Source organism: Fringilla coelebs, assembly GCF_963513975.1.
Source record: "Fringilla coelebs genome assembly, chromosome: 14".
NCBI classification, from domain to species: Eukaryota; Metazoa; Chordata; class Aves; order Passeriformes; family Fringillidae; genus Fringilla; species Fringilla coelebs.
Genome location: NC_140040.1, coordinates 13,268,731 through 13,288,706, shown reverse-complemented (window position 1 = coordinate 13,288,706; position 19,976 = coordinate 13,268,731). Strand labels below are relative to the sequence as shown.

General features: G+C 41.1%; 1 protein-coding gene across 1 annotated transcript; it reads right to left on the bottom strand.

Moving 5' to 3' along the window:
• Positions 1 to 2,668: 2,668 nt before the first annotated feature.
• On the bottom strand, positions 2,669 to 18,281 carry N4BP1 (NEDD4 binding protein 1). The gene is made up of 7 exons (XM_084215417.1): positions 17,946 to 18,281; positions 13,754 to 15,513; positions 9,325 to 9,455; positions 8,842 to 8,938; positions 7,497 to 7,604; positions 5,897 to 6,004; positions 2,669 to 3,844 (listed from the first exon to the last, which is right to left on the bottom strand). Exons 1-7 carry the CDS (start codon positions 18,186 to 18,188, stop codon positions 3,514 to 3,516), a joined length of 2,778 nt encoding a protein of 925 aa, XP_084071543.1. The 5' UTR covers positions 18,189 to 18,281; the 3' UTR covers positions 2,669 to 3,513.
• Between the last annotated feature and the right edge of the window lie 1,695 nt (positions 18,282 to 19,976).

Genomic DNA, 19,976 nt, shown 5'->3' with positions numbered 1-19,976 from the left:
TTACTGAGAAGGGCGTGTGTTTCTGTATAAAACACGCGCAAGCCAGCCTTTTATTTTTGATGAGTAGACTCTTAATATTTTGCTCAGCGAAACTTTATCTTAATATTATCAATACTAAGACTCAATACTTTGAATGTTGCATGCTCATTCAACAGCCAGGGAGAAAAATTATACTTGGCTTTGGATTTGAATCACAGTGGAAAATGATAATAAAATAAAACTCAATTGATATATTTCAGAATTCTGATGTCTTTGGACTGTTGTTTCTGTTTAATTAAAAATATGTAATATTTTATTTCTCTTATGTACACTTAAAATATTGTTCCTGAAACAGTTAAAAATACTCAAGTGGAGACTGAAAAGGGGACCCAGTGCATTCAAACCCAGTTTCTTCTTAAAAAAATTGCTTCCTTTGAATTAGCCATTTAAAGTTATACAATGCAATCTGACAGAACTTAGTGAGCCACAAGGCAGACAGCAACAACTTGGATTGTCATATGCACCTCAGCAGAGTTTGAACAGTGCAATGGAACCACATTCTAAACATAAATGCATACAATACACAGGTAAAACATGTACAAATCTAAAATCAATCTGTTTTTTTAAAAGTCATAATCTACTTGAGCACTGCAGTATTTCCACTGTATGCACAGAGTTACATACCAACATATACAAAACTGGTAGATTTATGTACAAAATCAAGCACAAACAGTAGCAGTTAGGAAGGCTAGGAACAGTCTGAACATCATGAATTACACTGTTGTAAGGCACTTGGGTTTCCATTCTGTGACAAAAAAGAGAAACTGAACACATCAGAGAAACACCTGCTTATATAACCAGACTCCAAATACCAGACAGCCGATTAGATCTCAGAATCTGCAAAGTCATTATTATTCTAAACTGTACTTGTGAAAATAACAGGTCTTATACATGAATTATAGCAGAGCTACTCCTTTCCAATAAAACAGAGCCATCCAGAACATAAACCAGTCCCAGGTCTAAAAATAGCATTTAATGCAGCTACACAAAATTCTAGCAGGAAAGGCATTCATATCAAACATAGCCTGCAAGCTTGCAAAACAGAAGGAAACACTGCCAGTGTTAGAAAGACACTGTGAGTCACTGTTTGTCATGGAACTTTCACAGGCACTCTCTCTCTGGTTCAGAAATGCTCTTCCAAAACACGAGCTACCCCAATAAGGCACTGAGACAGGAAGGAAAACAGCAGCACTAGCACCGACTACTGGGACTCATCTGAACTTTGCTTGTTGACAACTGCAGTGAAATTGTTTACATTTCATGCTCTTAAGACGTAAGAGAAAACACTCCTTTTAACAGTAAACTGTTGTATTTGTCACAGAAATCCTGCACTTGGCCTCATACCAGGAATCAGTTTCAGGACTTTACCCCTTTAAAGGGAGGGAGAGGGAAATGCCGGGTCACTCACACGTAAGGGAAAGTCCCTGGTATTTTCCACTCCAAACACTGCTTCTAGCTGAGTTTTTGCAGCAACCAAGGTTAAATAGCAGGAGGCATGCTTCAGAAACAGACTTTGGAGAAAGAAACTGAGAAAGGAGAAAGAGTACCAATCTCTTTGCTCTCGTGACAGGGCTTGAGGCTTGAAGCTGAGTGGGGGGATTTAGGTTAGACCAAGAGAAAGCTCTTCACCCAGAGGGTGCTTGGGCACTGAACAGCCTCCCCAGGGAAGTGGGCACAGCCCCAAGCCTGACAGAACTCGAGAATTATTTGGGCAATGCTCTCAGGCATGGGGTGGGAATGCTGAAGTGTGGGGCACCAAGAGTTGAACTGGATGATCCTTGTGGGTCCCTTCCAACTCCATGAAGCAATTCTCTATGAAACAAAGATTACAATATATTTATATCCCCACACTAGCACCTATAAAGTGAAAACAACATATGCAATCAGGGATATATATTATGAAAAGAAGACAAGTTCTTCAAGCAGCATGTTCACACATGTACACAGGCCCCCCAGGCAGTGTGAGGGAGCTGGTGATTATTCTCTTACTATTTATTAAAATTATACCAACTATAGTCAGTGAAATAAGCTTTAAGAACCTGCCTAAGTTTTTATGGGGTTGGACTCCGAGATTACATAACACTTCACAGGTAAGAACTAGTTCTTGGCAAACATGCTGGTCAGAAGGACTCTGCCCACCTGAATAGCAAATCTCCTTCTCACTTATACAGAATAAGGAATAATTTAGATTTGTCTGTTAGGATGCAGAAACATTAAAGGCCTCTTTTCATCATCACCTGAATTCTTGAGAAGCTGTAACTACTGTTCCTGAAATTTTTTCTTCTTGCTGCAATTCTCTTTCAGGTTGCCTGTGCTCAAGAAGAGCAAGACTTCTGTTTCTGACTTCACAAAACATGAAAGGATCATGCAAAAAACTTTCAAAACAGTCTTTCAAAACCCCCAATTCCTCAAGTATATTCCAGCTCTTTTGCATATAAACAAAGAGTGATTTCAGACCCCATGGAACTGGAGAGAAACCCAATGCTTTAGGGTAAGTATCAGTACATCAAAAGTTGAATGTAGGCTCTGGAGCCCACATTTTCTTTACAGTCTAACTTGATTTTACTCATGTGAACACTTGGCACCAGAGACTGATTAAAAGGAAGGAGTAACAGACTTAAATGTGTGTACAGAGATACAGACAATCCTAACTTTGCTCTGCTCCAGAAAGTGGTCCTATTGGTCAACTTTCATAAATTATCTTCCTTTTTTGCCCCTTACTTTTTGGGATAGATCCCAGAACAGAGCTAAAGGGGTGGAGCTGACTACAGCTGTAGCTCTGCACAAAAAAGCCATTTCTGTACAGACAGTGTCTCATTCTGTTAACATCACACCATTCACACTTAGGACAAGGCATCAGTGCAATTGTGAAAGATATTAAAACTATCCTGAAAGAACACTGATAGTCAAGATAATTTCCAATTTAAAAACACGTGTAGATTTCAGATCTTTTAAAGAATTCAAAACACCTTCTCCCGCTGAGATCTGTGAATTTACACTTTCTCTTCTAACTACCCCGCACAGCACTCCCAGCCTGAAGGAGCAAATGGATTTTCTTGGATTTTCACGCCCTTCCCGAGGATCCTCACGGGCCCGCGGCCGCCACCTGCTGGCAGCTGCTCCCACACGCGAGTCTCCAACTGACAGGAAAAGGGTTCTATAAGAAGTACTAACACACTGCTCAAAAGGGCGTACTGCCACTGCTTAAACAGGCAATTCAAGTGAAGCAGAAGACTTGGTTTTGTTTTTTTTTTTTTTTTCATAGAAAATATTACTAAAAATCTGTAGTAGCAGCAGTTTTTAATTTACCAAATCCTGGCATCTATTAGCAACAGAACATACGCAAAAATATCTTTGTTTATACAAATAAAATTAGGTTTTTTTAATATTCACAAAGTAACATAAAAGAGACATTTTTCTTCACATTGATAATAGTTAGTCAGAGCAGTTGGGATATAAAAGCTGTGTAAGCATTCAGTCAAGCACCATGGCAGACAGTGCATTAAGATCTCTCATGAATGGATGATTAGATAGTATTTGATCAATCTTCTGCCTTTGATCATAGTCAGGAAAAATTTTGATCAGGGCTTCTCTTAGCTGGGCTGTTTCTGAGGGAGATCTCTGTGGTGGAATTGCTGGACAAGGCTCTGTGTTTTCTTCCCGTGGAAGCAACATGGGTGAACGATCATGGTGCACTCTGCCTCCAGGCTGTCGACTGCTACTGCTCGCTTTGGGGAGGAAAAAGGGTGTCTCAGGAGAATATTGTCCACTGCTCCGTAAAGCCTTGTGTGTTGACCAGGAATCTCTGTAGAATAAAATAAAAATTTTGATTAATTAAGCTAAAGAACATGCTAGCTGTAGTTCTCTCTGTACATGAGAGAGAAAAGACAAATGTGTGTAACTTAAACATCCCTGCTGCTCAGCCAGTTACTGACTGGAATCAAATGACAAGCATTCTTTCAAAGTGAAACAAAACAGGAGGTTTAACGGTTCTCAATATGAATCTGGCACAGCTAATATTAATATCACCCAGGAATAGCCTCAGTATGCTGTGAGTCCTTTACTTGGCAGATTACAGCAAATTTTATGAAGATATAGATAAAAAGATACATTGAATACATGTACACTGACTTGGAGCATGTGAAAATGCTCACAGACCAGTTCCAAGACTGCTTCATAATACTATTCCTCATGTACTTTTGCTCTCGACTGAGCCATGCTCATATTTAGATCAGGGCCTTGTTTTCCTTGTATGGTATCCTTAACAGGGCAATGAAGTTGTTTTAGCAGTCTCAGGATTTGAATACTCTTAATTATTGCAATTTAATTTCAGACTTTAAAAAGTTTTTCTACTCTATGCACTGCTAGCACTACAAAATATAAAGGTCAGTCTACTTCAGATGCCAGCAGATACCAGAGAAATGTGAAGAGGAACTCACGTTACAGTCTAGTTTCCTACCACCAAGGGAAACAGTACCTAAATTACAGATCTCTATTTTAAAAGCATTTGGGTTATGACACCTCCAGTTACTCAGTGTGGAAAGGTTTTCTAATTGCTGAAAATTATGCCAGTTTCTGATCTTGTTCCTGGTGCCATTTATGCTTTCTGCATAATTTAAATCATATAGAAAAGTCACAGGGAAGGAACAAAATTAACTCTTTGCACTGGCAACTTTTCTCTGTTCTCTGTTCCCCCCTGCCCCCAGCCCAACCCCAAAACAAACACCCAAGCCTAGTTCCAGTTCCAAATTTACAGATAAGAAACCAAGCTCTTCTGTGGTCTTCTCAAAAGACTCTCTCCATTTCTACAATCATCACACTCACTTACCTCAGAATACTCTGTTTTCATTTTATTTCTCTCAGACACAGGCAAGTAAAATGCAGTGCTCCAAATAATATCTCAAAGGTTTTGTACAAAAGCTTGAATACTCAGCATTTCCTTCTGCAGTTCTAGCACTTGCTTTTTTAATGTCAACACACATTTTCAAATCAGCTTGTAACCTCTGCTATAAAAATGTTCTACTTTCCTCAAATGATTACAATAGATGAGAGTCTTGCTTATTCTTTGTATTAATCCTTAAGAACAGCTTGCCTTTTCTATTGACAATTTTTAAGTTACTTCACTTGTTTTTAAAAGCCCTCACAATACTCCTCAGAATTCATAGTATTTCTCATTCCTAAACTGGTGAAAGAACAGACTACTATTTTCTTGTGCAAAAGAGCAAACTAATCCTCAAATCTTGGCAGTTCATGCAAAGCAAATTCATACTTTGAATAAGTGCACATTTAAAAAGTACATTAATCTAAAACAAACAATTTATGTTCATGAACATTTATATGTATTACTCAAATACCAACAGATTTAATAACAATGCCTCAAAAATTGTTTTGACAACAGTGAAGTACCCTCAGCCATGAGGTGAAGTGTCTCCCCATGACAAAAGCCAGAGTGTTTGAAGCACCTCTTGTCCCACTATGAAGAAGTGACCAACCAAGGTGTAGTACACAACATCAGAGTAATTAACAACACATACCCACATCTCTGGCACCTCTGGGTGCTGTTAACACACCCGTGCATGAAAGCCACCACAGTCAAGTCTCAGAAGAAGCTTTTGTCATACTTATCTCAGTTCTCAGAGAGATCTCAGTAAGAGGCATGTGTCACCAGCAGTTCCTGAATGAACTGAAGTAACAGGCAAAATGTGTTTTGGTTTTTTTGTTTTTGTTAAACTGCTACATGCTACAGTGTTCCTGCTTAACTTTACTGTGCTTTACAGGTGTGTGAGTGAAGCAGGAGAACAGTTTATTTCAAATGTGAAATAACTGTGTCAAACAAAAGCGAAAACAGTGTTTGTACCTAGAACAGCCTTCACTTCGAAGGAAGTCATCTAATCTGGGTCCATTTCTTCCCAAAGGATCATCAGGAACCATAAATATGTCACCAGCAAAAGTGTACTGGAGCAACCTGCAAGAGAGTTCTTTTAAATAACAAGGTATTTCACCCTTGTTGTCCTTCACCTTTGTAGCACAGGATGAATTTCCTTAGAATAGACACCACATCAGGACTCCCTGAAGACTAATTAGTAACCCCAACTAAGACACAACCAGTATTCCCTGTCAAAATAATTCCATGGGAGCTGTGAACTCTCCCTATTACACTGCAGAACAGAGCTTTCCTTTTTTTAGCAACTGTTTTACGACAGGAAATTCACAACAAGACCATGGTGGAACTGAATTTTCTAGGTGATCAGAGATTTTTTGGTTGTTCTAACTCCTTTTCCTTGCAAGGATCTTCAGTCATGTAGCTGAAATGCCTGTGTTAGCAGAAAGCCACAGAACTAGCAAATATAGCATTAAATGCTTACAGTTAAGACACAAAACTTTTTTTCTGGAATCACTTTAGGACAGGTAGAAATCTGCATTAAAAAAAAAACCAAACCAGTTCAAGTGAAATTTGTCTGCAAGGAGAAGATTTGGTACAGTGGAATTTCCCCAGAAGTAAAACTAAGAGCAGATGTTAACATAAGCTCTTAAAAAACCACAGACTCAAGATGCCACACCAAGTATTCTTGCAAAAGTTCTGTGGAAGAACAGAACCAGACTTGGGTACTTGGGTAGAATTCACTCAAGAAATGATGTAAATGCCTACATGATTAGCCAGCATCAACTCCATGGTCTCACAGCTATATTGTGAGAATCCAGGGCAAGTTTTTAGTTCCTTATTTCATTAGAGCTATACTGACTCTAGCCACTGTAACGGTTGTACCCTCAGAAAATGTCAGGGACACTGAGGAATTAGTGGGAAATTTTACTAACAGAAGATCACACCTCAGCAGTAAAATAACCTGATTTAACTGAAACTGAAAAAAAAAAAAAAATCCCAAACACCCAAACCCAACAAACAAGAAGAAGAAACAAGCAGAAAAAGTCCACAAGATGATCTGATAACTAAGTGAACTCATCTAAACCCAAAGAACAACAATTGCAGGGAAATGGCTACATGGATATCCTACAAATGTTAATTTTTTTTAGCTGTGACAGTCTGTCCCACTTGAGTAAACAGTGATTGATCCTGAATAATTAAGTGACACTACATCCTCATCAGCTACCATGTCTCCCTGAAAAAAAAGAGCTTTTAGACATGAGAGGCTGTGAAAGTGGACTGCTCAAACAAGATCCAACACTGACCTTCAGCAGTGGCACACATGCTGTTACACCAAGCTCATGCTTATGGGAGCAATTAACACTCATACATGACAGAATATATGAATAACAAGGATATTAGACTACTCAACACATGACTGTAAGGCCATGAATCATCACAGTGAGTCACAGAGAACTTTATTTGGATCTACCAGAATTGCATGACAGATTAATTAAAGATAGCAAAATCCCACATGTAGGTAGAATGCCTACAACTGCAAGGACAGACATCTTCACAGAAATTCAATAATTACCTTTTTTGAATAATTTCTCTCCAGGCAAATGATTCTGTCACAAATTCTCTGAAGTTATCATTAGTCACAATAACACCTCCAGTTTTAGCAGCAAGGTGTAATAAAAATCTGTAAAATTAATTTCAAAGATCACTAAGATTGGATTATTTTCAGCAAAACAAACTAAGACTTAGAAAACTAAACATTTCATCATCCCAAAGTAATCTATTTGCATGAAAACAAGTACCTTGATTACCAGGAAATTACTCTGTTTTTACCTACCTTAAACTTACAACATTTTCGGTAGCATGCACTTTTTTAGAGCAGCAGCGTCTTCATGGGATGTTTTCCTCCCCATTAAAAAACCCAAACAAACAAACCCACGCAAGCAAAAGCCCCCACCCCCATGATCTAAATATCTGCACAGGTAAGTGACATGCTTTATGCAGTACAGTATTTATTACACTATCCAACACAAACTCATTGCCATACAGTTTTTTGCTTAGCATTAATGTCTGTGTTCTGCATGTTAGTTGTTTGCTCTGTCAACACTTCTTAAAAACCCTTCTGTTGAACAGTGACAAAACAACTACTGACTTATTAAGAAAAAAAATGTTTGCTTTCTTTTATAGTGTCTCTGAAAATACTTTTTTTTGTTGCCATTTGAATCAATTTTAGCCTCAAGATAATGGATGGTGTCCTTTTAAAGGAAAGTGAATGCTTTTACCAGAAGTGCAAATATGTTATTATAACACTTACTTCCACAGTAATCTCCACTGCACGTCCAAAGCATTTCTTATGAAAGGCTGGGTATATATAAAACATTAATGAAGTACTAGGAAAGTCCCACAGACTCCTAAAGCTTACTGTGTCTTGTTCACTGACAGACGATACCCACATTTTAAAGCTGATCTTTGGTGGTCAAATTAACTTGGAGGTTCACTGGCTTATGCATTGTTACAAATACACTGCTCCAAACACACAGCAAGGTCTGTGTGCCAACATGGCATTAAGAAAAAAAATGGAGCTAAATACTATCTGATCAGCAGCTGATTTATGCCCCAAGAATAAAAGGCAGTTCAGGGATAGAATGATGACCAGGAAAGTATAAAGGCATTACTTGAGGATTAATTTCCTCAGACACCCTTTCTTTTCAATTGCCAAGAAAATTTGTAGTTCTCCGTGACTTTAGTGTTTCCTACAACAGTGAAATAATGTAACAAATGTAAAACTCAGTTTAAGTTGGATACATAGCTCTGTCTAGAAAGGTTGCAGAACTAGCTGACAGAACAGCTCATGAAATATTGAGCTTTTACAACAATAGTCAGACGTTTAAAAAGATTTTAAAACTACATATATTCTGTACCTGTCATCATGAGCAGCAATTCTTGCTCCTAAAACCATCCTTGCAGGGGTTAAAGACAATATTCCAACATCCTCGAGCTGCGTTAAGAAATTCTGCTCTGTTAAAACATGATTTGACAATTAGTCTGAGATAAAATTACCAAAGAGAAGATGGGCTATTTTTGTACCAATTAAGCTAGAGAAATGTCATTGATAGGTGAAGAATTGCTCATATAAAAATGGAGAAGAGGAGGTCAAAACTAGAAATTAGAGAGCAAACAAAAACCAACCCAAAGAGGCCTCCACTGATGGCACACCTGCTAGCCTAAAGACCATTACAGGGTCCCACACTGTGTATGGAAACCCAATTACTCATGCTGAGCAGCCTGACTGCTCCTGCTCAACATTTGATGAATCATTCCTTCTCCATTTATTCCTCACAGAAGTCCCAAAGAAAAAGTTACAGTCTGGTTTAATTAAGGAAACATTAGGAAATGTCCCTCACCTGTAATGGAAGGGTCACGTCTAGTTCTCCACTGTGGAACAAACACAGTAATATTTCTGTGGCCACGTTTCCAAAAGTAGTCAACAGCTATTGCAATTCCTCGACAGGAGAAGAATTTCCTCAGACCGTGACTGAGGGTGAAACAAAAAGGGAGATTAAATTCACTAGGGTTTTACTACCAGGAAAACAAAGAAATGGAACAAAATCTTGCAAAGTGAAGCTGAAAGTCCCACACAGAGCCTCAGGAAAAGAAAAGGCAGATGGGTGTTAAAGATAAGGAATGTTCTAAATGGAAAGAGTTCTTCAACAGAAGAAGATAACAGATACATCACTTTGCAACTTCATAGCTCAATCTCCTTTCAGTTTCCTGGGCACAACAACAATGGAGTAATCAGAAGCAGGTTTAGCTTTAAAAAAAGAGGCCCATAGTGATGGTTTCTGAACTCTATTGATTATAGATTAAAACTATAATAATCCAATATTGTAGTAGTTCCAAATATAGTTCTACTACAAAATAGAACACCTTTGGTTCAACTGATTACCAAGGATTACATCTGAACAGCTCTCTGATAACCATTAGGGCCTCCTCTCTCTTCATTTCAACAGTTTGAACAATTGTTCTGAAGCAAAATAATGAAATTTCTTTGGAGAAATATTTTCAAAACATTGTATTTTGGCATTAATCTTTTTTCCCAATTAAAAAATATCATTATCTATTTTTACAACTCCCTTAAGTGACTTTCCAGAAAAACCAGCAACTGCCTAAAATGAGGGGACACAAAGATTTGAATTGATGAGCTTGTGAGGCCCTTCCCAACTGGAATTATCCCAATGACCCTATTTGCCTGTTTAACACATGACACAATTAACTGTCTAACCAGACTCCACCATTTCCATAGAGGCTACACTTAGACAAAACAAAGATATGATTGCCTAGAAAAGACATACTGATTGAGCACTGATGGCATGAACAGCCAAAGCATTTCTTGCAAAATAGTGTATAATCTATGTTTTGAATTAGATGTCAAATCACTACGAAGTGTTTTAACAGTAAGTGAGCAAGTGGTATTCCTTTTTTAAACCAGTCTCCCAAATAATAGGCAAGTGCTCATTATTAACCCTAATAGCAAGCCTTAGTTTTGAACAGAATCCTATCTTTAAACCCTAGTTTAACCTACCAAGAAATCTTCCCAACATAATGATCTTTAAAGGATTTCCATGGAAATATTATATAGTGAAACTCAGCCTTTAGTAGCATTCATTTATCTTTTTCCAGTTTTGTAAATTCTGTAAAAAATATGCTTATCGAAATGTAAATCTATTAAGGTCTCTGAATTTGGAGACGAATTCTTTATGTAGAAAGGCAGAAAACCCAATAAGCCATATCTGAATTACAAAAGGCAAAAAAATCTGACTAACTCCTCTAATTTCCAGAGGAAAAAAAATACTATGCCACACTTGCCCTTAATAAAATTAAGCATTCTTGGTGTCAAGAACAGTCAAAAACGAAAGGCAATTTTCATAAAAGAGTTACTCTTTATATACCTTCTGGGACATAAGCTTGAAATGCCGTCATCATACCAATAATTTAAATTGGAAAACTCACTAAATATTTTCAATGAATTAATGGTTCTCAACTGGACTTCAAGAAATGCAGAGGTCTCAATATTCATATCAAAATTTATGCTTTCTCTGCTTGTTCATCCTCCTGTTTTAGAGCTCCAAGCTGGCTGAACTACAGTGTACTGTTTTTTAAGTGTTTTGAAGCTTAGAAAACGAGCTCCCAATTTGTCCTGAATGATCACAAAATTCTGCTCTGCTACAATTTAAAAAAGCATGCAAACAGAAGCAACTTTATCAAATAACATGTAGAATTAATGTAAGCTACAATATAAAAAACTATGTCACTGCTAAACTAAATTAAATTAGAAGTGCTTTAACTGAGTTAGATAAACACCTGAAGGGACAGCAAATCACCACAGCAAGATGGTCTCTTCAAGATATGCATCTCAAAGACTGCATCTGTTCTCCAAATGCCATTGCAAATACTGGCGTTGCCTATCCCAGTTCTTTAAAATCCTGCGAAGACCCTACAAAGTTATTTCCTAAATTAAACAAAAGATGATCACAAGTAGCACAAAGCAGCAAAGAGCAGGTTGCCTTCTGGGTAATGTAACATTTTCCCTTCAATTTGTAACTAAAGTAAATACAGTCACAAATGAGTGGTTTGGCTGCTTAAAGAAACACTGTCAAAGGTATTGCCAAAGGCAGGGTTTGATATGAATTTGTGAAAATATGGCTTCACAGAGTTGGAAGGCAACATTCACTCTTGTGAACTTGTGAAGACTAAGTTCATTATTTACTGCACAGGTTAAGGCATACAAAGATCAAATTAGAATCAGTTTGCACTGATTTACACCGAAGCCAGGAATGCAGAAGGGGGTGAGGGTGCAAAGCATATGGATGCCAAGATAAGGGTGCAAAAGGGTTTAGCAGCACTTAATCATTGAGTACTTTAACATTGACAAAGTAATTCCATAGGGCTCCCTATAGCTGTAACAATGACTTAATGGTAGATTTGAGGCAGTACCTTTCATACCATGATCAGTTCACACACACAGGTACACAATGTGAACATCTAATTTCCTGTGCCTAAAGGAACTCATCAACAAATTCCACTCAGCGCCAGTGAAGTGCTCACAGCACGTCCCTTTGCATTTCCCAACGTGCAAGGGTCACACCTCAGGATGTGTGGGAGCTTTGACAACAGGAACAGTCCTCTGAGTATGACAAAGGTGGGGATTTGTGAGCTCTGAGCAGCGCCCCACTCCAGGGAGGTGCTGACACAGCTGCTGAGCCCCAGGAGAGCTCAAAGGGCCTCACTCAGGACTGCTGGCTACAAGGCCACAGGATGACTGACTTTGGCCAGCAGGAAGTGACCCCCTGGCCACAACCCAACCCAGTAACTGCTGGGCTTTCCCAAAGTGTAGGAACAATGGTGCCCCTCCACTTGGGCTATGATTCAGGTAAATAGTTAACCAAGGCTTCAAAGGATAATTGTTTACCCTTTGTTTCCCACCTTGTTTGGGCACCTGATGTTTCTAATTGGATGCACCACCACAAGTACATACTATTTACAAACTGTTCTAGGAAGATATAATTCCATTTGATTATTCTTCCATTCTGACTTTCTTCCACATTTTAATAAAATTTAAATGATCCAACAACTGGATATTGCAGTCTGCCCTCAAAAGGCCTGTTCTCAGCATACAAAAACAATTAAAAATAATTTAAATAATTAATTTTAATTAATTAAAAATATACTTGTTAGCAGCTAGGGTAAACTCTGGGCATTCTCTCAATCCACAGGCACCCTAAGACAATGCAATAACAACAGATCAAGGTGCTACAAGTGTCAAAAAAAAATATTCTACAGCTTTTGCAGCTTTCTAGACATGAGGCAAGCACTGATTCAGGAACCCATACAGCATTAGTCTAAGCATGTGGGTGATGCATTAATACCCACACCCCCATCAAAAAAGGGGGCCAAAAGAACCCTGAACCAGCATCAGCATGGAAGCAGTTCTCAAGGTATTGAGAAGTAGAATTGAGAACAATTCAAAGCAATTTTGCAAACGACTCTTCACTTTATGAAATGCAATAAATGAATGAGGCTTTATTTAGCCAGAGGGAGGCTGCAGAATACCTACATGATCAAAGCAACAGGCCCCAAGCATTGATTATTTAGTAGGGCATTTGAATATCTCAATGGTTCTGCGCTCTGTCCTTTACATCTCATAACCAGTTTTCATTTGGTTGGGTAGGAGACACCCTATCAGATGTTACATAACCTTTTTGGGGACTCTATGTCAACAGCACACAGCTACTATGCCCTACTCCAATGTGGGGTGTATGCAGACAATCCACCTGGGTGCATGAAAGAAATATTGGCACTTCAGTGATGCACATTTATAGTTGGCAAATATACATATATACATTTGCAAAAAATAACAGGATCCAAGCAATGCAATGCTGTTGGAGAGAAATATGTCACCACTAAATGAGAACCTTCACTTTAAAACTGCAAGATGTTAAGAGCACAAAAAAGATCCTCAAATCCAAACCACTTAAGTTGACAATAATTCAGCCTCGTTGTTAGGCACTGGCAAAGCAAATTAAACTTCATGCATAACACTGATTGCAACAGAGCAAAGCTTGCCCTGAGATTACTTCTTACTGAAGTGTTACATTGACCTGAACACTGGTGCTTCAAATCAGGTTACTCTGAAATGGCACAACTGTGTACATGCACACCAAAAACCTACCTAGCAAAACCTTAACACATGCCACCGCAACCTCTTAGCCCCCATTTCATCTGAAAGTTCATTGAACCATTGATAAAAGGATAGCTGAAAAGAACAATACTTACGAAATTGCAACATTGCTTCCATCAATAATTATATGTTTTAAATATGGTTTTCCAGGTTCATTTATCAACTCCAGTTTGTATGGCTTCTTCAGAGAGTCCAAAAATCTTTGAACTCCAGTAACTGAGTGATCTGGATGTGCTCCCATTGTGTCTCTGTCTGGATTTGAAGGGTGTTTTTGTGAAGACAGTAACCAGTCTGGGACAGGATTGTCACCATGTGAGGTTTGGGACAGGCGCTGGTGGAGAGGCCTCACTTGGGAAGAACTGCAGTGTCCCAGCTGCTCCTCAGAACCAGGGTGGCTGTTCTGTACAGTTGAGGGCCCTGCAGATTTTTGCTGAAATGCAGTTTTACTCTTACTTGAGATATGCTGCGCATCTGAGCTCCCTCTGGCTACAAAGCCCACATCTTTCAGAGCTCCGGCGTGCACGGTGCTGGAAGTCACCCCGCCATCAGTTTCTATACTGCTTAACCTCGAGTTGTGATTCTTACCAGGACCATAAACATCTCTCTGTTTATAGCACAGAACTGAATTTTTGTTGGGAGGGGAAGAAGGTTTGCATACCAATTTATGCATTTTATCTTCTGCACCAACTTCTGTGTCTGGAGCACCTCTTACTTGGTGATATTCATTTTTTGTCTCCTTTGAAGTATCACTGGATTTAAGTGGACTTTTATTCCCAGAAATGCCTTTGTCTTCTAGCTTTCGTGAATTATTTACATTATTTCCTAAAGGAAGATTGACAGTTCTAGGCTTTTGAGACGACTGTTCATTTTCTTTTTTAAACTTCAAATTTTCCTTTTCAATTTCTTCTAGCAATATTAATGGTTCCACAGATTGTCCTAGGATACCGATAACCTTTTCTACAATATTTTGGGAATATCCCATTGTTCTGAAAAAGTTCACAAGAATCTTATATTCCATTTCCTCAGTGAGAGCATCACCTTCTTTAAGGCCGTAAGTAGGACCATCTGATTCTGTGCAGCTATCCAAAACCAGATCAATAACTGCATCAGGGTCTGAAGGATTCTTGTGTAATGCAGATTTCACTTGCGGATCATTTTCCAAAGAGAAATGCTTTTTAGGGAGCCTTTCCTCCTCATCAGAGGACCTTCTTTTACATGACTGCCTCTCTTTGAAGGCCACTGCCTCTAACAGAGGGTCCTTTATGGGAACAAACCTTGTTTCAGAAGCATCAGAAAACACAGTGTCCATTTGCTTTGTAAGCTCAGTTACAGGTGTGCCAGCATTGCTTCTTGTTTCCTCCCCACCTGCCCTTCCTTCTCTGTTTGCAGCAATGACTTTGGAGGTGCTTTTCTGTCCAAGTTGCTGTGGGCTTTCAGAGCCTGTGAGATCTATGATATCAATCTTCCCTTCAGAAACAGCAGTTTGGGTGAGAGCTAGGAGCTCTCTTTTTAGTGCACTAGGCAAAATCAGTAAATCCATTGTATACTTATCTGCATGTGCTTCCACAAATTGTCTGAACTGCTTTTTAATCTCTGATTCATTGTCATTTAATAAACTTTCATTATTCTCAAAAAGCTTCACAAACTGCTGCACGTGACTTTGAGCCATAACAACAGCTTCTGCACCCCCCTTAATACTGAGCAATCCCATTTCCAGTACTGTTACATCAGCACAGGTATCCTGAATAAGACTGTTGAGAAAAAGGCTCTGTGCACCAACGAAGATGCAGTGCAGGTCCTTTGGGTAGTACTCCTTTTCTTCTAACTCCGGTTCACACACTCCCTTGATGTACTCCTAAGAGGAGAAAGATAGCAGAGTGAATAGTTGTCAAAACCTAATATATCCAGTTGGTTTTTACTAGGCCAGTAATGAACAGAAACATTAGAAAACAAAGCAAACTTAGCATAAGTCATGTCAGAAAGTAAACACTAGCAGTAAACAGGACAGTAGAAATAAAACACCAATATCGAAAATGATTTTTAAATAGATCTCATAGAAGGCTCTTTTATATTCTCTTGTTTATACCTGATAGTAACAGGTAACTTAATTTGTAGATCAAACAGTTTAAAAGACAGTCAGAAGAGATTTATTTTCCTATCCCTATTCTTTGGTCAAAGAAAACTTTTCATGAACAAATGCCTTTCACTAAAGTTCTACCTAGTCCATAAACCTGAACTTCTAAAAAGTTTCAAAGTACATTTCCTAAGGCTTATCACGCCAGCCATCCTATATTTTTGTTACTGACTGAGAAAACTCCAGGCTCCAGACACTTCTGTGTTCCTGAAGTTCAAGATTTTCAAACACCAAAAAAAAAAAACCCAAAAAAACCCCAAACATCCCCCCCCCCAAAACCCAACCCAATACTACTTCTGCCACCTGTAAGCTACTACAGGTAAATTGGTAAACTCACTACACAACCTTGTCTTAAATGTGTCAAGAGTTCAAAACTCCGTCAATAGAGTATACTATTTATTCTTTCATATAGCTTTATTTTTCCCAAACTGCCTCCTTCGGTGCTTAAAATTTTTTAATATAGTGAAACCAGGTTCTAAGCTGTAGTCATTGTATTTGCAGAATCCCAAGTATACCATGTATATTTACTCTCAAACATTAATTTTTTTAAATGGAGCTGAGAACCAACACAAGGTAATGAATAATGTAACCCATTTCCTATCACCTCGAGTTACATCATCACGGCTATCAAGGCAGGCTGCCTCAGGAGCATATCAGCACAAAGTGCTTCCGCAGCAAAACCCGCAGGGTTACTCTCCACGCCTTACTCATCACATGACTACTTACAGAGCAACAAGATAACATAATTGGTGAAAAGGCTACTCTAAATCTAGGAAATTTTGTTTTTAACTAAGTAGCAAGGAAGAAAGTATACATTACCTGTGACTGCTAAATTATAACACAAATTGCTACCACCAAACCTTTCAAGGGAAGCCAAGCAATTGTACTTTCTAAACCATAATTCCTCCAGTGTCTGAAAACTGCTCTACCTATAAGGTTGTCATACCCTTTAAAGTATTAAGAGTAGAAAACATTTTTTAAATCTTGTTAGGAAAAGCAGCAATTAGAAAACGGAAATCTTGTGCTATTTATTTCTTGTGCTTTAATTTCCTGGAAAAAAGGGAAGTTGTGCTACAACTGCCTGGAGACGAACAGCTACCTGTAACAGTTACTGGATTCTCTGAGCCCAGGCAAATTGATTTAGTGTAAATTTCAGAGACAAATAATTCAACACCCTATATAGTCATAGTATTTTCCTTACAGCTCATTGTAAGGAAGTGCATTACACGTTGAGGAACACGTGCATGACACAGCTAAGGAATCAAGTTTTTGTCTGAAATCAGTCGCAAAACACATGCTCCGGATGGATCCCTACGAACATCCGAGCGTAGTTAAACAAACACACCGACCAACGCCCATACATCGAGATTTTGGGTTGGAAAGGGACCTTCAGCCTAGCTACTGCTCGCAGCAAAATTCTCATCACATGATTCAACAGCTGTACTTGCCAGGCTCATTATGAGTAATATCAATTTCAGCATCAATGCTGAGAAATTCCCCCCGAAGTTTAGTTGTGTAAGACATTTAACACGCGTGAAGACACTCCACAGCAACTGCTGCCCCCTCTGAGACACAACCTGCACAGGCAGTTCTCTTAACTCATCAGAGCTGGGTTGAAAACAGAACTATCTGCTCCAGCCTGGTGAAGCTGTTCAGGTCTGACAGCTTTTACAGGAAGGAAATACTAGCTGCGTTAAGCTTCAGAGAGAGCGTTGCCAACGAGCCACTAAATAACACAGAATAAGCGAAGTCTGTAAGGCAAAACATGGCAACGCCCAAACAACTCCGAGGAATTTCTTGAGGAAGAAGGAAAGACAAACATTTTAATCTCGTTTTAAAACAAAAGTCGGCCCATCCCCAGCGGTGCTACCCCTCAGCTGCGGGCTGGACTATTTCATAAAGCGGTGCCCGTGAACTTCGCACTTCCCAGCTGAGTTGTTTCGCTTTATTCCCTGCGCTTATGTCAACACGGCGGGAGACTCCCTGGCACCGGGCACACACCCACCTGCCAAAGCAGCGCCGTTTCTGTTTCCTCCTGGGGCACTCGGCTTTTCCCCACCCTTTCTTCCTCCAGCCCGCGGTCCCGGCCGTGCCGGTCCGGGGGGCCCCTCCGCACGCCAGCCCCGCTGCCCGCGCCCCGCCGGGCCCCGTACCTTGGCGCTGCTCACGGCCTTCGTGCAGCCCGCCAGCTGCACCCAGATCCTGGCGCTGGCGTTGGGCGGCTGCAGCGCGGGCCGCCAGTCCCCCTGCGCCCCCAGCACGGCCAGCCGCACCTCGAACAAGCCCTCGATGCGGTCCCGGCTGCGCTCCAGGAGGCGGCTCTTCTCGGCGGGGACGGTGAACTCATCCACCCTGGGCTCCGGCGCGGAGCCGTGCGGCGTCCGGCGGGCTGCCATCAGCGCGGGGCGCGCACTCCCATCGCACCGGGAACAGCGACACCGGGAAACGCCGCACCGACCTCCCGCGTCATCGGCCCGCGACGGCGCCGGGCAGCGTCCGCCCGCAGCCGCCCCGCCATGGTTAGCAGCCGCGGCCCAGCCCCGCCCCGCCTAGCCCCGCCCCTTGTCGGGATCGCCCCCCAGCAGTGTGGGCGGGGCCAGACCGCCCCCTGAGGGCCGAGAGGCGGGGCCACGGCAGGTGAGCGGTGCCCGCCCCGGCCAGGCGGGGCCGTCCCGGGGCACACGGCGCAGCATCGCGGCCCGGCCGACCTGGGCACCTCCACACAGCCTTTCTGGGCAACTGTTCCAGCGCGCAGCCACTGCACAGGAAAGAAATTCTTCCTCATATTCAGGTGGAACTTCCTATGCATAGGTTCACCACCGAGCAGAGCCTGGTCCATCCTCCTGGCACCCCCTCTTTAGATACTTATACACATTAATGAGGTCCCCTCTCAGTCGTCTCCTTCCGAGGCTGAACAGGCCGAGCTCCCTCAGCCCTTCCTCGTAAGAGAGATGCTCCAGTCCCTTGACCAGCTTTGTCACCCTCCGCAGGACCCGCTCCAGGAACAGCATTGCCTTCGACCCCCATTCTCCACCAGCTCCCCGCCTCTGCTGCTGCGGAGCCCGGAACGGCACAGAGGCCTCACGGCTCGGCCTCCCCGCCCCGCCTCTCAGGCGCTCTGTCCCCACCTCCGGGCTCTCTGACCCTGCCTCCCGGCCTCCCCGTCCCGCCTCCCGGTCGTTCCCCGCCCCTCGGCTCCTCTCATCCCTGTCCGTGTGTCCCGGGAGAATGCGAGCGCTCCCCGCAGCCCCTGCCGACCTTATCGCCCGGCACAGCCCCACGGAGGGGTCGCTCCCCGCCCCACGGCCACAGCCAGAGGTTCCCTCCCGCCTGGCCGGGAAACCTTGGTGTAACACACTCTTGGCTCAGTCAGCTCTGGTATTGCCTACTTGGATTTAATTTAAAAATAAATGCAAGTTTTATCCGTTCTGATGGCAGGGGACAGGAGTATAGCTCCCATCCCCAAATCTGTAGCTCTGATAGCTCGGAAAATACAGAGGACACATTTTTACTTAGCGCCCCCCCACCCCATCCCCAAGCCGTTAAAGAGAGGTGAAAGATAAAATTAGGTCTTAAAACATATCTCTGGGACTGCTGCTGACTTTTGAGTGCCTGGAACTGACAATACAGACCAGCTGTTGTACAAAGGAGTAAATGTCCCCTTTCATACCATCCCAGACACAGGTTAGTATCTTCCAAGTTCCCCTTGGAACTATTTGATTCCTGCTTGTTCCATCTCTTTAGCATCACTGTGAAGTTAGATTTTAGCAGCTGTTCGTTAAATACAGCCTCCAAAGGGAGAAGAAATATTTTATTGTTGTGCATTTAGATGTACGTATTTTGTTTTAATCTACTTGTATGTTAAACCAGGAAAGGCTTAATGCAATATCATTTTTATAAAGCCACCTGTATCCTTATTAGAGCTTTTTAAGCAAATGACAGTTTGCAGTTCTTAGCCCATGGGAAAATCTCACTAAAAGCTTATGTCCAGATATTGCTATATACACTTTCCAATCTGAATTTGAAGTCATTCTTTGAGCCAAATAAAATATTTGTCTGTGACAGTGATAAAATGAAAAAAAAAAAAAATCTGTGTACACAGGCAGCATTTGCACGCAAACATTCAGCACAGGACAGGGTTTTGGCAGGGAGTGTCATATTTAAGAAAGATGCTTCCCTGAAGT